The sequence below is a fragment of the Artemia sp. Qi Xiang Cuo genome, chromosome 2, assembly GCF_049724085.1.
Source record: "Artemia sp. Qi Xiang Cuo chromosome 2, ASM4972408v1, whole genome shotgun sequence".
NCBI lineage: Eukaryota > Metazoa > Arthropoda > Branchiopoda > Anostraca > Artemiidae > Artemia > Artemia sp. Qi Xiang Cuo.
The window spans coordinates 69,846,633-69,868,875 of record NC_142795.1 but is presented as its reverse complement, the minus strand read 5'-3'; the positions used below and the strand labels follow the sequence as shown (position 1 = coordinate 69,868,875).

General features: G+C 36.3%; 1 protein-coding gene across 1 annotated transcript; it reads left to right on the top strand.

The window, feature by feature from the left end:
* The first annotated feature begins 16,505 nt into the window (after window positions 1–16,505).
* Window positions 16,506–17,558, top strand: LOC148955556 (uncharacterized). The gene has a single exon (XM_089107625.1). It carries the CDS (start codon window positions 16,506–16,508, stop codon window positions 17,556–17,558), a length of 1,053 nt encoding a protein of 350 aa, XP_088963751.1.
* Window positions 17,559–22,243: the final 4,685 nt, after the last annotated feature.

Here is a 22,243-nt window from a genome sequence, read left to right as displayed (position 1 = left end):
TGATCATAATTATATAACTCAACCGAACCGGTATTTGAGACAACACTCATTTTTTAGGAGCCAATCATAGACATTGGTGCTTGCTCAATATACGGTAACTCGAGTGGTGATTGGTTAAAAATAAAGGACTAGTTTTTTATTCATCCTTGAGATTTTTGTATAAAATGTTCATACATTACGATTTAATTTTCATTATATTTTCATATATTCTAGATAATACATCGATTATTATTAACTTTGAAACAATGGATCCGTCAATTTTCAATGTGAGTACAGCTTACTGAATTTCTTAATTTATTTCCAAATAAAAAAAAATTTATTTACCAGTAAATTCGAATCTTAGGAGCATAGGCCCCTCCTCCCCTCCAACAATAAAAACCCTAAAATATGATGAGTATACTCGCTAGAAAACCCAATGTACGCTTTTTTTCTTTTATGTAAAACAAAAACATCTCCACTTCTCTGTCTAAGAGCAAAATTCCTTAGTTTTATTTATTTCGTTTAAAAAATGCCCCTTTTTCCCAATTATCAAAAAATCTTTTTTCCGGTCTAAAAACCACATGTGTTTATAATTACAGAGAGTCCCTTTTGAAGCCAGAGTTCAAACGTGTCTTATCTGATTTATGTAAACAAAAGGTTGATGATGAAGACAGGGATTTGTGTAATTCTCGTCAGAAAACTTAGAATTTATATAAAACCAAATCGTATTCAAATATTTTCTTGGGGAGAAAATTTTAAATTTTGTACTAATTTGGATTTTAGCTCACATTTAACAGACTTAGTCATAATTAGTTGTAAGTATGAATTAACATCTTAATTTATAGCCTAATTGCATGAATACAAACGGAACAATGAGCCTTTTTTTGTGCTTTCACAAGAAAATAGCTTGTATTTAACGAACTTAGCTGTAGTTAGTTGAAAGTGTGCTTAAATATCTTCATTTTTTCTTCTGTAAAAAGGGGAATTATTTTTCCAATGCTAAATTTTTCTTCTTTTTAAGGAGGAGGAAGATTCCTACAATTACTCCCCCTCCGAAAAGAGACCAAGATGGGGTGATAACACATCAATGCAAGCTGCAAGACCATCCGTCATTAGATATGCTAGCTCCATTACAAGTTCTCTGGACCAACCAGGGCCCTCTCAAGCCAGTGTCAGCGCTGCACAAACCTCTATGCAACCTGGCAGAAAATTCAAGGGAGAGTGGATAGATTCTCATAATACATCAACCTCATCTATGCAAGATACGGACATCACCGCCCCATCCGACACACACGTGCAGTCTGAATTTGGAAATGTACGTATTTTTTACCTAATGTACTTTACGTTATTGCTATTACAAATAGTAAATTTTTAAAACGAGTAGATTTGTAGGAAAAATGAATCCGATCGCTATTTCTTATGGATGACTAGATTGGTAGGAAAAAAAGAGTCATTTTTTTAATGAGTTATTAAGACAATTGTTGAGTTTTTATTATTTTTTTTTATAATTATTGACAATTATTGAATTATTGAGATTTTTTTTCCATATTTTATTGCTTTTAGTCAAATGTTGCGATGTGTGTGTGTGTGTGTGTGTGTGTGTGTGTGTGTGTGTGTGTGTGTGTGTGTGTGTGTGTGTGTGTGTGTGTGTGTGTGTGTGTGTGTGTGTGTGTGTGTGTGTGTGTGTGTGTGTGTGTGTGTGTGTGTGTGTGTGTGTGTGTGTGTGTGTGTGTGTGTGTGTGTGTGTGTGTGTGTGTGTGTGTGTGTGTGTGTGTGTGTGTGTGTGTGTGTGTGTGTGTGTGTGTGAACGGTGCATGCGCTGCTTATTTTTTCTATCTACCCGATAATTCATGGAGATAGTATAATGAATATTGCAAAATCAATAACGACGTAATGATTTTCACTATTTTGTTGTGTGTCTGTGTGTGTGTGTGTGCGTCGCCTCTGTGTATGTCTCGTCTCTGTGTGTGTCTATGTGTGAGCAGTGCATGCGCCGTGTCTACTCGATAGTTATTTGAGATAGTATAATGAATATTGCAAATTCAATAACAACGTAATCAAATCCGACTAGGAAAAAAATACTGTGCTATAATTATGATAAAACTTTCTTCAAAAAAATAAAAATAAATTGTTTCATAAATCCAACTAAGAAATTAATAGTGTGCTATAATTATAATAAAACTTTCCTAAAAAAAAATTGTTTGATAAATCCAACTAAGAAAAAAATAGTGTGCTATAATTATGATAAAACTTTCCTAAAAAAAAAATTGTTTGAAAAATCCAACTGAGAAAAAAAACAGTGTGCTATAATTGTGATAAAACTTTCGTCAAAGAAAAAAAACTCAATTTATTAATTTTCTAGTTAAAGGGGGAAGCTACGAAAACAACTGACCTCCCTGGCCCGGGACTTCAAAGTATCATGGGCAATTGTCCCCTCTCGCCGGATGATGATGTTAGTGAAGGTACGTTATTCGGTAATCCCTTGGATTTTCAATTTACAACTGAAGAAATGGACAGCCTTATGCAAATTGTTGGACCTAATGCTCCCGGGGATATTTTGGACAATGATTTTATAATTAGCGAATTGGGTCCTGTGCAAATAGGTGCAGGACATGAAAATAGTGTCATATCCCCGGAACTACGTGAATTTTATTTGTTAGAGTCTGCTCTAGGTCACTTACAAACATATAGGGTAGATTTGAACCCTCCCGAAGAAAACGTGGTCGACGGGAGTGATATTTTAACAGACCCTGTAAATGTTCTTCATAGCTACATTGACCGAATTCGAGCACTTATTGAGATTCAGATTCAGAATTGGGAGGGTCAAGGGGGGATTAAAGCATCGGTAAATCTAAAAGTTTATTTGCAAAAGGCGACATCTGGGGACATTTTTTATTTTCATTTTTCAACTGGCAACCAAACTTTTTACCCTGGTCTAAATGAATTTGAGGATAACTTTTTCAACTGGTTAAATAAATTGAGATTGACTTTGGACAAATTTAATGACAGGGGGAGTGTGTCCAACATTTAAAGAAAATAACATATTGTTATTAATCTCTATAGATTTAAAAAACTAGATTTTAAGAGGGGGTCAGGGAGGTAGAGTTATAGACCACTAAAATGCCCCCCAGATTGTTTGGCTACAAGAGGAGTTCAAAGTTTCAAATTTGACACGGGGCTGCAGTGATTTAAAAATGTATTTTTAGCAACAGTCAGTAAAACATTTAATAATTAGTCAACAATGAAAAATCTAGATAGCCCTGAGCGGAACGGCGGTGAAAATTTTCCTAAGGTAAATTTTGATTGTTTAGAGGGGAAGTATCCGGCGTCCTTGAAAGAAATAACCATATTTGAAAAAGCAAATGAAAATCCTGGGTTGGGGATGGTTGTTCTCCAGTATGACACAGAATTTGTAAAGGGGGGAAAGAAACCAAATAAAAAAGGAGTTTTATATTCAGTTAGGACACCGTCGGTAGATAATGTTAAAAATTGGGTTTGGGTTATTTACGAGCCTCCCAAAGATGCAAATTCCTATGGTCATTTTTTCCCCGTTACAGCAATAAGTCGACTCTTATCCCAAGGCGTTCGGAAAGGGAAGCTTCACTATTGTCCCATGTGCCTTTCTACATTTAAAAATGAGAAAACATTATCGAATCAAATGAAACATTGCACAATTCAAGGCAATCAAAGAATTGAAATACCAGCAGAAGGCAAAGATACTTTACAATTTAAAAACTTTCAAAATTCCCTGCTACAAGCTCATAAAGTATCTTTCGATTGTGAATCAAAAGTGGTGGAGGTATTGGACCCATCAAGGCCAAATATAGTCGAGGAACACAAACTAGTTGCGTGTTCCTATACGCATGCTCGTCGCGATTCCAATAATAAAAAGCAGCTGGAAGAGTTTTTTTGGCTATGAATGAGGAGTATAGCATGGAAAAGTTATTGATATCTTTAATAAAAACAGCAAATAGCGCAAATTCACGATTGCGTCACACCAACTACCCAATGACATTATCAGATAAGGAGCAACTGGCACTAGAAAAAGGGACAATTTGTTGGATTTGTATGAGTGCTCTTGCCCCAAAAGACGCTGTCCAGGATCTTGATCAGCTTATTGACCCCAATTCAACGGGGAAAAGTAACTTTCGATGATGGGCTCATAATTCATGTAATTTACAAATTAAACAGAAACTTTTTCTTCCGGTTTTCATACATAACTCTAACTTCGATCTAAAATAAGTGCTACTAGCAATGGCACATCTTCAGAGAAATTGAACGGTGAATGATGCACGGGTGATAGACAGCTTTTCCTGCAAAATCATTCATAAATCATCTGAAAAGTTGCTTGTTTTGGAATTTATGTGGAAATTTGTTGAAGACGATGTTGAGTACACGAATAAAATTCGATTTTTATATTTCTACAGTTTTTTCCCTAGATCATTGAGTGAATTATTTCAAGTGCAGAAAAACGATGACAGCTGCAACGCTTTCCCCCTTTTCAAGCAACAATTTCCAAATGATTTATATGATTTGTTGACGGTCAAGGGCATATATCCTTATGATCATTATTCTTCCATGTCGAGATTCGCCGAGAAAACTGTTCCCTTGATTGAATCGTTTACGATAGTCTACACGATCGTAGGTTCACCCCTGATAAATACAGTTTTTCTAAAAAAAAGTTTGGGCAGAGGGAGGGTGTAAAAATGGGTTTGACTACTGCAAGCTGTATTTGTCGAGTGATGTGTTAACTTTGTTAGACATTATGTGTAAAAATACGGACAAAATCTATGGTGATTTAATCTTGATTTGGGGTATTATTTTTAATCTCCTCATTGGGTGATGGACCTCATCCTAAAAATTAGTGGGGAAAAAATTGGGCTAATCACAGACACCGTTCAGCATCTGTTCATCGAAAGGTCAATGAGGGGTGGATTTGTTTTTCACGGGGTTCTTATCTTGGAAATTAATCCAAGTGGAGAGAATACGGGGACAAAATCGGATGCAGTTTTCCTTGATATGAATTCTCTCTACCCCTCGGCCATGTCCCATTATGCGCTACCTTGCGATGACTATAAATGGCTCAATGACCCTCAAGCTCCCCATTTCCCCAACATTGACAGTGTTAAGGAGAATGGACCGGTTGGATGGTTTTTTTAAATTGATGGGGAGATACCAGTTGAGCTTCACGATTCAGTAAAGGATTTTGTTTTCCTGTGCATTAACAGACCTGTGACTAGGGGCTCATTGAGCCCCCGCAATAGGCGTTTCTCATAGTTGGACCAATCTTATTGGTTCCCTTCAAAACAAAAACTTATTGCTTACATCTTCCGAAAAAAAATACTGTTGCACATCTTGTGCCTTTAAAAAGAATGTGTAACAACGATTTCATGATCAAAAAGTTTGATAGATCACTCCAATTTTCTCAAAAACCCTATTTAATAACATTTGTTGACACTTTTGTCAAGAAACGTTCTGAAGCACAAACGAAAGCCGAAAATGAAATTGATAAGCTTATTTTGAATTCGGCTTTCGGTAAAATGTGTAAGAGTGTTCGCAATAGGAATCGTTGTGACGTCGTGACCGATCCCGACCATTGTGCTCAATTTATTACCGATCAAAACTACACTTCCTTTGAGATCTTGCCCCGGACATGGTAATATGTAATAGAATGAAAATTCCAAGAGATGGAAAAAGTGATGCAGTAAGTATTATCTAAGATATTTCTGAAAGGATTAAGTTGGAATTAACATACAATTTTGCCAGGTTAAAAGAGCTTACAAAGCGGCAAGTATTGGTGTAATATGGGTACAAGGATTCTATACTGTGAATAGTAAAAAACCCAAGTATTCTGAATTAATTGGTATACGTTAAAATTATTAACTCGTAGGTGGACGACTTTCATGAAAATGATGCATGTCCTGTTCTCGTAACACGTCGAGTGCACCAAGCGTTTTTCCTTTTTAAGTCAGAACCAGGGCACAATCTGCCTGTTAAAAGTGTGTTTTCAACTCCAATGGTCAACTTTACGTAAACGCACAATGAGGAAATCGAAATACCCTGCCAAGTAGTGCCCATACCCTATTTGGATAAGAATTTCGATATGAATATTAATAGGGACTGTTCTGCTCAAATTACAACTCCACGAGCCAAATTGCTGGCAATTCATTCCCTAAACTACAGGAACTTTACTGTAAATATAGAAGAAATTGCAATTAGTAGCGTTTCCGACAAGTTCTATGTTTTTAAAGATGGTGTGACTATCCTCCCCCTTGGGCACTATTTAACTTCGGACCGGGCCGAATGTGTTATCCATAGGGAAAGTCTCGGTTTGAATAAAGTCCAAAAAATTTTTCCAAAAACCTTGAAGGGGGGGGGCCTCGCGGCCTTGGGGGGGGCCACCAGCGGGGGGCGCACCGCCACTACCAAAGTTATCTTTTTTTAACTTAGAGCAGATTTTTTTTGTGCTTTTGTACATGTTGCATTGAAAAGAAAAAAAAAGTGATATTATTTTAAGTGCTTTTTCTAGTGCATTTTTTTATAAATAAATTTAAAAGGTATATTTTTCTTTGTTTTCTGTAAAGTGCTGTTTTTAATACAAGAAATATGATTCTTTATTGATTTTTTTTTTCTTGACCACACAGACTAGTAGTAGTAGGGGAAATTATTTAGTCAGTAGACAACTATAGTCTACAATTAGTTGTCCAGGTGAACTATTGAAGGGAACTTATATCAATTTAAAACATCATTCAGATCATTTATGTGTGGGCCCTCAATGCCGGGCAAAACATCACTCTTAACTAAAATAATTAAAAATTGCGATAAAATGTTTGTGGAAAAGACGAAAAAAATCTACTATTGTTACAGTATTTGGCAGGAGTCATACGATAAAATAAAAGCAATTGCTACCACGGGATTGGTGCAGATACAATTCATACAGGGACTTGATGTTTTCAGCATTATTGAACCAAACTCTTGGCTGATTATTGACGATCTGGTTGAATCTATTGATAAAATGGTCCTATGAAATGCTAAAACTGTTCACCGTTCGCTCTCATCATGATCAGTTTTCCGTCACTCTCGTTCTACACAATCTCTTTCATCAGAGCAAATTTATGCGAATACTTGCATTGAACTGCACCTACTATATCATCTACAGAGTTGTTCGTGATTCTAGCTCCCTAATAACTCTCAATAAACAAATCTATCCAGGCGCCTCTAAATTTCTGCCCTCAGCATACAATCAGGCAACTAATAAACCCCACGGCTATATCCTATTGGATCTTAATAAAAATACACCCGTGGATCTGCGTGTAGTCACAGATATTTTCGACAATAAAATTACACTATATCTCCCCGTGAACACTAAAAAGACCTATTAGTTGCTATCATGACGCTTAAGAAACTAATTAAAAATAAACATCTGTTTTAAGTTCTAAGCGCTTCAAACCTCTCGCTTAGGATAGCCCTATTCAAACATGGTATTCACAATAATTTCATTAATTTAATATTTGAGCTTTGTATAAATTTTACAGAGGGCAATGTTGAACTTAAAGAAGAAGTTAAGCAGCAGGCTATGCAACATAATTACCTTGTACGTACATGGGCCTTTAAAGTAAAACTATAGAATTTTTGAAAGAGACGACTTCTTCACGTGGGTGGTAGCTTTTTCACGCTTTTACTGCCGATAATTGCAGGACTTGCAAACAGTCTTCTCTAGAGAGAGAATGACAAAATCGTATAAATTGACACTAATAGAACTTGTTCTCTCATCTGTGGAACACTTTGAGAACAATCTGAGTAAATTCCTTGACAACGAGAATATTGAGGATGATAAAAAACTGCTTTTACTTCAAGATACACTTCGCCGAGTGGACAAACATAAGTCCTATCGTTTGAAGGCCACTGCTGGTATTGATCACAAAAAAGAATCATCTCCTCAAGAGTCCGCTGCTGCTGCTGCTGGAACACAATTAAAGAAGGAGGAATTGGATTCAATTGTATTGAAAATTGATATATATTGCCCCAAAAATAGCTTGAAAAAATAACACGGCTCCTAACCTATCTAATGGAAAGTGGTCAAGATCAGGTTCATTGAAAGCATTGGGAAAGGGATTATAAGTCAAGGTAAGAGCTATAATCTACTTGATTTAATCTATGATATGTTTAAAAATCGTATATGACTATTATCATTTGACTCTCATATATAAAAATTTCTAAATAAATTAAACTTCCAAATAAGTCTTAATGGCAATTTAAAAATTCTAAAAAAATTAAATTAAGATGCACCATCAACAACAACAACATTAAATCATGAAGAGGAAGAAGAAGAAGAAGAAGAAGAATTTATATCAATATTGGAAAATACTAGCACACCTAGTGGGAAAAACTTGACAATGGTGATGGCGAGGAAAAAGCGAAAACGTATCATGTCACCACCACCACCACCACCAACCACTAGTATACAAAAGGGTAGCGGACGTTACAAAACGTGTTTACGTTCAAAATGGTTTAAGTTCTGAAAGGTGTTTATGAGAATATTGGTGAGGTGGGGAGTTTAAGTTCCCCCACCACTCTTTCCAAGGTCACTGGTGTTCAAACTAAAAGTGTACAAGACTATCTACAAAATGAATCAAGTTACACTCTGCATAGAAATCATAGACTTCGTGCTAATCAATATCGAAAAACTAAAGCCTTTTTCCCATTGCATATAATGCAAGCAGATCTCCTAACTCTAGATGAGATTCAAAGACGTCACAATACACCGTACAAGTACATTCTACTTCTAATCAGTGTTTTTAGTTGCTATGCATATGCCATTCCATTGCGATCAAAGAGAGGCGTTGAAGTTGCTCAGGCCATTGAAAGTATTCTCGAACAGGATTCATATAAAAAAATCCAAAGGGATCGCGGTAGCGAATTTGTTAATCCTCATGTTGCAAAAGTACTATTGAAAAATAGTACACTGCTCTATCATGTTCATAGTCCTATACAGGCTTCATTGGCAGTATGATTAATAAAAACAATTCGACTCTTAAACTCAAGATAATGTACATTCAAAAATACACCCGGTTTTATTTATGATTTAGATAAAATCATGTTGATTTATTATCAACGACCTCACCGATCATTGTCAATCAACCCCAACGGAAGTTCATCATTCTGATCATGATACAATTGACACCTTTCTTAAACAATATTCCAATGAAACGATTGTCAAGAAGAAAAATAAATTCAATGTTGGTGATACTGTTCGAATTAATAGGACGACTAATGTTTTTGAAAAGGAGAATTACCTGTAGCCTACCGAACTTTTCAAAGTGGCAAAAATCCAAGACACTAAACCCATAACTTATCATTTGCACGATACCAAAGATGAACAGATTCTTGGTGGCTTTTATGCCTAAGAATTACAAAAAGTTAAAAATAAGAGTGAAATTTGTCAAATTGAAAAGATGTTGAAGAATCGTACTCACAGGGGTAAGAGAAAGTTGCGTGTTCGGTGCCAAGGACACAACTCTGATTTTGATTCTTGGATCGGTGTTGAAGATATTGACAATATCCAATGGTTTCTATGTAACATTTATGTCCAACGTTTCCGATCCTCTCTACAATGACTTGAATAGGACAAGTGATTTTTGGACAAAACTCTCCCCGGCCATCAAATTTGACGGTGCGTATGAAGTGGCTCTTGTCGACTGTATTCTCAAAAATACCTATGACATCCTTAGAAAGGATCGTGTGTATGATATAAAAGTTATACCATTCGATTGGACACTCTTTGTTGACTAGGAATGGGTTGAAGCACTTAAATCTAGCGAATATCCACATGCCAAATTGAAATATATTGAATACGATAATTTGACAGATTTGTGTCGTATAATCAATAGAAAAATCTCATATCTTAGGAATGGTAAATTCTATTTTAATTATTCATTGGAACACGATAGGATTTACATTACCTCGTCTTGTTGACACTGAAATAATTATTCTCAATGATAATCTGAAAGACGTTCTTGGCTTTAAACAGAATACGATCAATGGGAAAAATGCTGGCACCGTTTACGGGATGGATCAAGTTATTTTTGCTGATTATCCACCTCGTTTCGCCTCGGACTCTTGCATATTTCTCTATGCATTTTTTGTGGAAACATCGAGAGTTGGTCATTCAAATGTACCCCTCCTACATATTGTTTAACGAAAAAAAACTCATGAACTTGTTCATCACTATAATTTACAACATTTTCAGTATGGTCCTGTAAACACTCCGTATTTGGAACTCTGTCAGTTAACATTAAGAAGTAAATTAGGTGATCCTCTAGCAATAAAAAGAGGCTTAGCAGTGATTACATGTCATTTTCGACCTATTGTCGGCGACAGCACAATCACCTAAAATGAACAATAGAAGAATTCCATTTGTCTGCCCCGATATCGATTGCTAGGTTGGTGCTTTGAGTCCACGTCAAATAGGCAATGGATTGGACTACTACAAAGGGCGTACTCCAATATCTAGATTTTGTCTTGATAACTGGTTTGCTAGGCTATTTCGTTCTGCACTACCCCTTGCCAGATAAAATCTTGTATCTGCTGCATCAAATTTTGCTGCCTCCACACAACAGGACTGGTGGTCGGGCAAGAATTTCAAGGAGAGTGTTAAGGAAAATATTAGATTTTCAGCAAGAGCCGTTGGTGAGCAATTAAAATCTCGGGAAAATGGGGAGGGATTGAAAAGGATGCGTGCACGTCATTCGCTCATCAGTCTCCCCCCAGGCGGGAAGCGAAGGACATCACCAAGTACTTTGAGGAATAAAACAAGGAAGACCAATAAGCAGAAAAAGAAAAAGATTGTTAGATCAAAGAAGGATTTCTTCTCTTAAGATGACTTATCTCCCCCACAAGGAATCATATCCATCAATCAGTTCCTCATTGAATCTATTCAATGCTGAAAATGTTGATGTCAGTGTCAAGTATGGCTACTTTGAAAAATTTCATCCCCAAGAACCCCTCTCGGAAAACATACACATTCAAATATTTTCTAATGCAGGCGATTTCATTGATTTTTCATCAATATTTATTGATTTAAATTTTGCGGTGACGAAAAATTCATATAATACAATTCGAACTGCAGGCGACGGCCTCTCCTATGAAAACTATATTCTAAACAATCTGTTCAAACAAAGTAATGTATTTATTAATGGAACATTGGTGAGCACTAGCAATAATTTATCCAACTATGCAAGCTACATACAATTTATGATGATGACACCAAAGGCGTACAAGGAGTTGATAGGACAATCATTGGGCTATGAATATCGATCAGGTGTGGATACTGATAGTGAGTTGACTACTGCAGTGAGTCAGGAGTATCATATAGTTGGAAAATTAAATCATTAGATATTCAATATATCTAAATGGTTACCCCCAATGTCAAGATTGACATAAAGTTGTAACTGGCGCTATCAAATTTCATTCTGAGAAAAACCCTTCCTGCAGCACCCCATTCAAATGTCATTGTCACATCGGCAATTATCCACGTCCAAAAACAACAGGTTATGAGCTCTGTTGCATTGGCAGTGGAAAAACTAAGAGCCAATGGCAACAATATTAAACTTCTTGTCCCCCATACGATCAGCAATCAACGTCACATTGCCATCGGCTCTCGTAGCTATAGCGATTCATGGATTATCAATGGAGAAATCCCATCAAAATTGGCTTTGGCCCTTGTAAAGAGTGGCAGTGCCGTTGGATCCTGGACGGAATCCCCCCATGATTCTATTTTTTTTGGTCTATCTAGCCTTGTGTGCAAAGTGAATGGTATTCCACTGTACACTCTATCTTTTTTCACAAAAAATCCTATAGAACTCTGTACGAGTTGACTATGCAGACTCTAGTGCATGACTCTCAATTATTTGAACATGGAATTACTGATCCAATGTTTTCAAAAAAAATCATAGAGTAATTTTTTTGAAATTGTCGGGAATTCCGAATATAAGCATTGTGTAAACAGGGTGTGTCCGTTTAGAGTGTAAAATTGTCGGAGCTTTGACTGAGATTATCACGCTAATATCACGGAGTCAATTTGAAGCCTCTTGGTAAATCATATCCGACGGCAGTGTTCTACTAGACCTTGTACCCTGAACACAAACCAAATAATGAATGTACTTAGTATGGATCCATACATGTCCCAGTACAAGTCCTATTGCATGCCTACGGACTTCATTGAAAAAATTCCAAGTGTTAACAATACCCTAATCATTGTTAATAGCAGTCCATTGACTTTGAAGACCGGCTATTGGCTATGCATCTTTCAAATAGCGAAGAATATTGAATTTTTTGATCCTCTTGGCCTATCGTATAAATTCTACACTCCATACATCAGCAACTTTATTGAAAGCAATGGGAAAACCATTATTCAAAATCAACGAGGAGTACAGGATTTAACGACTAAGACATGTGGCTTTCATGCACTACTCTTTTTCATGTTCAGATGTCGTGGCTACACGTTACAAGCAGTTTCTCAACATCTATGTTGACTTACCATGATTGAATGACTTTCAATTGGAAAACATATTTACAAGCTTATTTCATATTGATTTTAGTGCAATACTAATAAATTGTTCTAGAATTATGTTTAACATCTCTTAATGATAAACATTTATATACATGATAAAAAAAACGACTTTTCTACTCTTTAGATTTCATCTTCTAATAGGTATAGGTATTTGTCGACAACAACTAGTGCAGGTAGATTATCTGAATTCACAGTGTACTGATTCTGATGTACTGCAATGTCAGGGTCACATTTTCTACAGTAGAGTGTAACTTCACTCTTGTCATATCTCTTTGTATAGTCGATGATACTATTCTCGTTCATTCTATAGAATTCACATGTTTCAATTTGTCTATTTGAAGGAATTTCACAAAAAGTGTCCTCAAGTGTCGAATCACATTCCGTCACAGCCAAATAAAAATCAGTGGGCTTATAATCATAACACCCATTGTCTTCACAACGATGACGTAGAAACCATATTCTTTTGTTGTTCCAACAGTTGAATCGCTGAGCCGGCTCCTCCTCCCAGAACAATCTAAAACCACGACGATGCCAATCTCATAGCAAGAAACTAAAATCACGCTTAGGATTCTTTCCAATTATACCAGGATATGTATTCTGCCACTGATTATATTTATAATAGTAACAAATGGAGCATAGGTGCCCTCTAGGATGAGATTCACAAATCTTATCAAAACAGTACATACAACCTTTAATTTTTAAAGCATTTCCTCTGTGCAATTTACATGGGTTGCATAATCTACACTTTTCATCATACTCATCAATCATTGTGCAATTCTCACATGACGACGAGCTGCTCAGCGTATAAATGCATAACGGGCATGTATGGAACATTTTTTCATGTGTTGACGCTCTCACTGCCACAATGAAACTGAGCTACCAACAACAAAATATTGTCTGAGATAGAGAGAGGAGTAAATCTTTGTTGAGCACCATCTTCGTCATGAAAAAAAGTCCTAAATTTCTAAACTAATGTTTAAAATCATATCCACAATATCATTTTGCTGTGTCGTGATCCATATATCTATAAACTGTCTAAATCCATTTGGACCACGATATAGAAGCTTCATACAATAGTCGAATGATAGAGACCCAGTTTTCTTTATATCGACAAACATCCCCCGGAAAAAGTCTTCCTTTGAATTGTCAGCTCTAGAATATCGTCATCTAGAATCAAACGGTTTTCCATAAGCAATAGATTCCCAATGATTTACTCTTTCTCGAATCTATCCATTTTTCAGAGTCTAACACTGTCACAACCAACTTCAGACTAACCAAAAATTTTTTTTCCACTCTAGAAAATATACACTAGTCTACTATAGAAAGGAAAATACCAGTGGTTTAGAAACCATTTTATTGAGTATAATTACAACAATAATAATATTCACTGAAACATTTTGTTCTCATCAATATATTTCGATAGCATATCTAATGCTGACCGAAGTTTATTTATATGAAGAATATTAACTTTTCCAGCAAAACATAGTTGCTCCTCCTGCTTAAACTTGCTTAATGATATCACGTATCTAGCATACATATTGTTCCATTTAAGGCATAGTCTACAGCCTCCGGCTATTTCCACAGCCACATTGGGTACTCGTATATCGTTGCTGCTGCTCTCGGCTCCATCATTAATCTCCAATAATGTAAATACACAACTCATTTTTTCTCTACTAATATCCTTTCAAATAAACTATTCTCTCTGAATTCAATTCTCTTACTAATATGAATTGTAAAGAAAACCTTTCCTTTTATTCAAATCCCAATCACCAATCGAGTTATCGCATATGGAGTAATCACCACTCTCTCATTGGCTCCTAAAAAACAGCTGTTATCTCAAAAAACCCGTTCCGTTGAGTTATATAATTATGATCATACTCTCAAAACATGTTTGACCACATTATACCTTGCCAACTTTTAAGGCCGTAGAATAGCATGGTAATTCCTAGTGCGGTCGTAGAAATGTTTTCCTATGGCGGTCGTAGAATAGCATGGTCCTATGGCGGTCGTAGAATAGCATGGTAATTCCTATGGCGGTCGTAGAAATGTTTTCCTATGGCGGTCGTAGAATAGCATGGTCCTATGGCGGTCGTAGAATAGCATGGTAATTCCTATGGCGGTCGTAGAATAGCATGGTAATTCCTATGGCGGTCCTAGAAATATAACTTAGCACTCTACTGGGATGCTCGTATAAACTTCAGAGAGGGCTCATTTGATTGAAAATAGAAAGTTCTAGTTCACTTTTTAAGAGTCAAAATAGACAGAAGTACAATTAGCACCCCCTCCCGCAGTCTATTTTCCCAAAACCCACCCGATATAAATTTTGAGATAGCCATTTTGTTAAAAATAGTTCAAACATCAGATAATAAAACTCCGGGTTGACGCAAACCCATTTTTTCACTTTGATATTGTAACTTTGATACCAGTTTTGATAATTTGATGAACATTTGATTTTTTTAGAAAAAGTTTGATTTTGAAATAAGGAATTTTAAAAACTTGAAACTTTTTTCAATCAAAAATGAGCAAAATAAATTAAAAAAAAACTTTCCGAAAAATAAGTTTTTCAAAGAACAGTAAAGGCCATTTTAAACTTAAACTCAGCAGATACAAATACCTGTTAGAATTCAAACTCAAAACGACCAAAAATTAATATTAAAGAATAAATGAAACCCAAAACGAACAGAAATTAAATAAACAATCATAGCAAAAAACACACAACAAGTAACAATATAAATGAATAAATAGATCTTAAAGCAAGTAATGCTTATATTGAATATGAAAATCAAGCTTAAAACGAAAAAAAATATTTTCCTATTGAAGTATAAATGAAACTTAAAACAACAAAAAAATAAATAAGCAATCAATGCGAACAAACATACAATAGATATTAATGTGAATGAATAAACAAATCTTAAGACGAGTGAAACTTAAATTGAGTATGCAAATCAAGCTTGAAACGAACAAAAATCACTACAAACAAGAGTTTGGGTATCGCCTCCTTCTCTCACTGTAAAAGTCTTAAACCTACTGCGTCATTGGCGCTTTACTTAAAACTATATGCCTCTTCAACAGTCTTGTAAAGTATAAACAACATCAAATTGAATATTTGATGTATAATGATATTAATTGTTGAAAGATCCATCAGTTCAAGAATTTATTTCACTGTAATTTTATTTTTATTTTCAATGCTGTAAGAACTGGAAAAGAAAATATTTGTAATATAATTCGTTTTCAGTTAAGCACCAATGACGCAGTAGATCCTACGCAGATCCAACTGAGAACAGTTTCTCAGTATGGGCCCTCCCCAGGCCACTCAGCGCGTCCCCAGGTGGCGGATAGGGGAACGTCCTACAGATATGTAGGGTACCTCCATAAAGGGAGGCGCGGACCAAGGGGGACCTAGCCCCTGGGGGTCCATCATTGAAACTGGGGTACTCTTACCCGGGGGTCATAAATACAGGCGGAGGAGGAAGAAATGAAATCAGAAATGAATTGTCAATGAATCTGCCAAGAAACCATATCTTTTCAAAATATGAACAAAGGCTTAAAAGATCAAAGTAGAAGTGCTACCGCGTCCGGGGAAACCGACGAACCTTGTGATTTGATGATGATAAGGAATGAGAATAATGATGAATTTGCTACCGCGTACGGGGAAGCCGACGACCATAGGCCTAGGACGACTCCCAGACGGGATGAGAGTTTAATATCAGCGAAAAACACTCTCAATATTGGTACACTAAATACCCGGACTTTAGCTAAACCTGGCAAAATGTATCTGGTGTTCAAAGAAATTGATAGATACAAGTGAGATATAGTCGGTATGTCTTAGACACACCTTCCTCGAAACGGAGAAGAAAACATCCTTGGAACCACTTTCCTACTGTCGGGACGTTCTGATGGTGTCCATCGGCAGGGTGTCGGCTTCACTCTCTCTCCGGCCGCCAAAAGATCACTAATGACTTTCACTCCTGTATTGGAGAGAATAGCGACCATCCGCCTGAAAGGGCCCATCAAAAATCTCTCAGTCGTCCAGATATATGCCCCGGATTCAGCCCGTAGTGAAGAGGAGTGCGACCAATTCTACTTTCAGCTACAAAGCGTTACTGACCAGATCCCCAAAAATGATATATTTATCGTGTTGGGTGACTTAAATGCGATAGTTGGCAGTTGCCATGCTGGTCGAAAAGATGTCATGGGCCCACACGGAAATGGCCGTATTAATGCAAGGGGAGAACGGCTTATTGACTTCTGCAGGGAGAATGAACTCTACATCACTAATACCGCTATCAAGCACAGACACCGCCGAAAGGTAACATGGAGATCCCCTGATGGAGTCACTGAAAATATGATCGACTACGTCCTGGTATCCAAACGTTGGAAGTCATCTGTAATGGACACTGTCTCACTATCCGGTGGAGATTTCGACTCGGACCACACACTCCTGATGTCCAAAATCAAGTTGAGGTTAAAACGTCTCCTAAAAACCACAAAAATCCCAAGATTCCGAATGGAACTCCTCCGAGACCCCACCAAAAAAGCCACGTATAACTCTAGCCTGTCTACAAAATTCCGTGACATCCTCAGTACATCCAATCCACTCGCAACTCCCGAAGAGATTGATCGCTTGGCTGAACATGCCACCTTTGCAATCCTCGAGACTGCAAGCGACATCCTTTGTAGAAAAGCCAAAATTGAAAAGCCTTGGATCACTGAGGAAATATTTTGGTTATACCACCAGAAACTCCTACATAGCAACAAATCTGACCAGAGCAGCAGAGACACCTACAAAAACCTCAAACGGAAAGTTGATCGTGAAATCAAGAAGGCATTTCGCAGGCATATCGCCGAAAAGTGCAATGACTGTGAAACCCAGTTAAAAAAAGGCAACAGCCAAAAGCTCTTCAAAATAGTCAGCGAGCTAGCCTCAATAAAAGATCCCTCAACTTCCGTAATCCTAGATATACAGGGGAACGAGATCAGTAATACCAAGATGAAGCTCGAACGCTGAAAGGAATATTTTGAGGAGAAACTGAATCCTAAAGTAATGACCGACCCAAATGTTCTAAACTCCTTCCCAATCATAGATCGAGACCCCCTCCACCTCCACTTAGAAGCGACGGTGTCACTGCTGAACTGATAAATGTTGGTTCAGAAGACGTTGTCGACCTATACCACAGTCTTATATCAGTCACCTGGTCTACTGGATACGTCCTATAGTAGTGGTGTCAAGAAGCAATAGTCCCAATACACAAAAAGTGTTTAAGAAAAGAATTTGACAGATACCGGACCATTAGCCTCAAAAGCCACCAAAACCAGAATTCTGACCAAGACCCTGCTTCGCAGAATTCAAGCAATCACCACCTCTGTTCTTGGCGAGTATCAAGTGGGCTTTCGATCGACGATCAACTATTGACCAAATCTTTACTGTGAGTCAGCTGATGGAACGGTTCATCGAGTCTAACAGAGACCTCTATCAGCTCTTTATTGACTTCCGACAGGCCTTTGACCTAATATGGAGGAAAGGCTTGTGGTATATTCTAAGACACTGCGGTCTTCCAGAGGAAACAGTCAGAATCACTGAGGACATGTACAACCAATTTAAAAGTCTAATACTAACCTCTGGAAGGCTCTCTGGTGAATTCCCAACAACTTTCGGAACCCTGCAAGGGTGGATCCTCTCGCCACATTTGTTTAACCTGTTTCTGCATGCCATCCTCTCCCTGATACCCTTCGAATATGGAGTCAGAATAGGAGGAATCTTAATTGACAAACTTGCATATGCGGATGATATTGTCCAGATGTCCACTACCGCCCAAGAACTCTAGAGACAGGCTGACTGTATCTCCCAAGCAACAAAGCCATTTTGTATGCAGCTTAACGCAAACAAGACCAAAATCATGCTCACATCACGACAGGAGATAACAAACCCCCCCCTCGATAGTAATAGATGGTGAACAAGTGGAAAGAGTCGATCAATTCCTTTACCTCGGCAGTCTCTTTACAGCTGACAACTGCCACACTGTCGATATTAAAGGCCGCCTCTGTCTTGCTAGCTCTAGCTTCAAAAGACAATAAAAAATCTTGAAATCTACCACTTTTCGAGCCATAGTGCATCTATTCAACAGTCTGACCATATCAATTGCTCTATTTGGGTGTAAAACCTGGACATTAAAAGATGAAAACGGGCGCAACCTCATTGTGTTCGAAATGACATATATGCACCGGATAGCCTAGATCAAATATACTGACCATATCACAAACGAAGAAGTCCGAAGAAGGGTGAAGTCGCAAGACACTATCCTGAACATAATTCGAAACAGCAGCTGCGCTGGTTCGGCCACGTAAAACGAATGAATCCCGAACACCTACCCAAAATCGCGCTTGAAGGGACAACTGAAGGACTTAGACCACGGGTAAGACCGCGCAAAAGGTGGATCGAAAACTTTGACCGAGAACGCATTGCCCAACTATCCCGAAACGCACTTGACAGAACAGCATTTCGAGCCCTAGTTCATCAGACTTCTTTGAAAGGAGTGGCCCCAAGACGTCCCATGAGGATGGATGGGACTTAAGTAAGTAAGTAAGAAGGGGGCAGTAAACTCTCGTTTGTAGTGAAACAATATTGGTCTTGAACAACTTTAGAAAGAACTAATAAATTAAACTGAATATTTGATGTATAATGATATTAATTGCTGAAAGCTCATCAGTTCAAAATTTTACTATAATTTTAATGTTTATTTTTCAATATTAAGTACAAAAGAAAATATTTGTCATAAAATTGGTTTTCAGTAAAGCGCCAATGATGCACTATGTTTTAGACTATTATAGTGAGAGAAGGAGGCGATACCCAAATTCTTGTTTGTAGTGATTTTGTTCGTTTCAAGCTTAATTTGCATATTCAATTTAAGTTTCACTTGTTTTAGGATTTATTTATTCATTTAGAGTAATATCAATTGTATGTTTGTTTGTTTTGATGGTTTATTTAATTTCTGTTCGTTTTAAGTTTCATTTATTCTTCAATAGAAAAATATTTTTTTTCGTCTTAAGCTTGATTTTCATATTCAATCTAAGCATTACTCGCTTTAATATCTATTGATTCATTTATATTATTACTTGTTGTATGTTTTTTTTTCTATGATTGTTTGTTTAATTTATGTTCGTTTTGGGTTTCCTTTATCCTTTAACAGTAATTTCTGGTCCTTTTTAGTTTAAATTTTAACATGTATTTGTATCTGCTGAGTTTAAGTTTAAAATGGCCTTTACTTTTCTTTGAAAAACTTATTTTTCGGAAAGTTTTGTTTTAATTAATTCGAGAAATAGAAAACATATATATATATATATATATATATATATATATATATATATATATATATATATATATATATATATATATATATATATATATATATATATATATATATATATATATATATATATATATATATATATATATATATATATATATATATATATATATATATATATATATATATATATATATATATATATATATATTTATATATCTTACTCGAGGCTTAGTAAATGATACAGCATTTTCACTGGATTCTGATAAATGGATAATTGTTTTGGGTTCTATTCTGATCTGTTCGTCCAAGCCTTCCATCACTTCTAAAAAAAAACTATTTAAAAAATATATGTTCATTAGGGAAAACTAGTCAATCCCTTGATGATATCATTCATGTTTGCAAAATCACCTTGAATGTGTGTCAGTAGGCTAGCGAAAGTTCCATAGCATCAAATTCAAAATACTTAACAGATATTTAAAATCTTTAAAAGCTTAGGGGAAAAGAAAGAATTATCCGCTCATTAAGCAGAAATTTTGAACATTGACAAATTACTCCTCGTGTCATCCGAGGAAATGTTAAAATTAGGTACAGGTTGGTGATGGCACTCATGTACCAAATAACTGTACAGGTTGGTGATGGTACTCATGTGAACCTATTGTAATTTGAAAATCATACACCATATGGCGGTTTTACGAAAAATAATTGTTGCAGTAAGATTTTTTCTTCGAGTCCACATTTGAGCGTGAACATTGCTGAGAATATCGTGCAGGCAGTGGATACTCACTGAAGTGAAAAGAAAACTGTGTATAATTTGATTAAGGCTATATAAGATTTGCTGTGCAAAAGGTAAAAATATTTTACTCAACCGAATAATAAACATTATTGCATTTTATCTTTGTTTCCGTTATACTTCTATTTCAGGATAAAATAGTATTTATCCTCTTATGTGAATAAATGCAATATGAATAAATTTAATTATGTAATTATTGTAATAAATAATTTTGTATATAAATATATATATATATATATATATATATATATATATATATATATATATATATATATATATATATATATATATATATATATATATATATATATATATATACGTGTCTATATATACGTATGCATGTATGTTCCCACTAGAGGCTCTGAGGTTGAAGCCGTTCCCAGAGGCTTCGTGTTGAGAAAACATGTATTCTAAATGTTAGAACAAAAATTGGTGTTTTGGAAATATTCATTGTCTTTAATTTCTTTGCAAGATAAATGTTGATAAATCTCCCATCTGCTGGTTTATAATGTGATTTTGAGTAAGTATTGCGACTTGACACTTTTTTAACTTTAAGGCCTTTAAGGGTTATTTTATAAATTAGGTAGGCTGTTAAAAGCTCCTGACTTAGTCATTGGTGGAATAAAGGGGGCAAAATCTTTTGAAAAATTCTTCACCGCTCCCCCCCTTAGAAACTTCTTTTTTTTAGTTTTTGCACTACGGTTATAAAAAATGTTTTCTCATTTTCACAGCCATCGATGTTAAACCCCCTTGTTTCTTATTTCTTCATAGAAATTTATATCTTGTTAGTAACTCCAGCAATAGCTGTAACCTGGTATTGAGCAAACCGCGACCCACAGTAACCGTAGGCTTAGAAAATCGTTCTGAAAAAAATATTGTGTGACAAAAAATTGCTGTTTAATGCTGATTAAAAAAAAAAAAAAAAAAAAATCAAATTAGCTACAATATATTATTCTATTTTTTACCTGGCCACTTTTTATGGAAGGAGTGCTCGTAGAAACTTCAAAGAAGGCTCTTTCAATAGAGAGTTGAAAGTTCTATTTCCCTTTTTGAGAGTCGAAAGTGATTGGAGGGCAACCACACCCCCTCTCACGCCATTCTTAGCAACCAAGCCTCCCTTAATTCCAAAAGAAATCTGTTCTAAATAGCTGATAGGTCAAATAACTATGCCTCCGGGGTAAAACGACCCCATAGCCCCTGGGGCAAAAGCTGTAAGTTTTGCAAGGGGCGGATCCAGGATTTTTTTTAGGAGGGGGGCGAAATAGTTTGATCCGATAAACTTGCGTTAGGAGCAAGTTTAATTAACGCAAATTTGCGTTAATTAGGTAAATTACACTACTTTAGACTACGTTAGGGAGGGCGTACTTCCCCCTCACCCGCTTAGATCCTCCACTGCGTTTTGTTTTTTCCAAAATCTGCCCTGAGAAATTCCTTAAATTAATCGCAGGTAAAAGTAATCCCAGTCACAATCAGTTGCAGTCATAGTCACAGTCATGAGCAGTCGCGGTTAAAGTCAAAGTAGCAGTTGCCCCGAAAGTTTCAAGTCAATAGCCTTAGCCAGGGGGGGGAGTATAAAATCCCAGGAGGCATAGTTAC

What these genes read in the sequence shown, in the direction of transcription:
- LOC148955556 (XM_089107625.1), top strand. Translation starts at nt 16,506, where the DNA reads ATGACTTTCACTCCTGTATTGGAGAGAATAGCGACCATCCGCCTGAAA.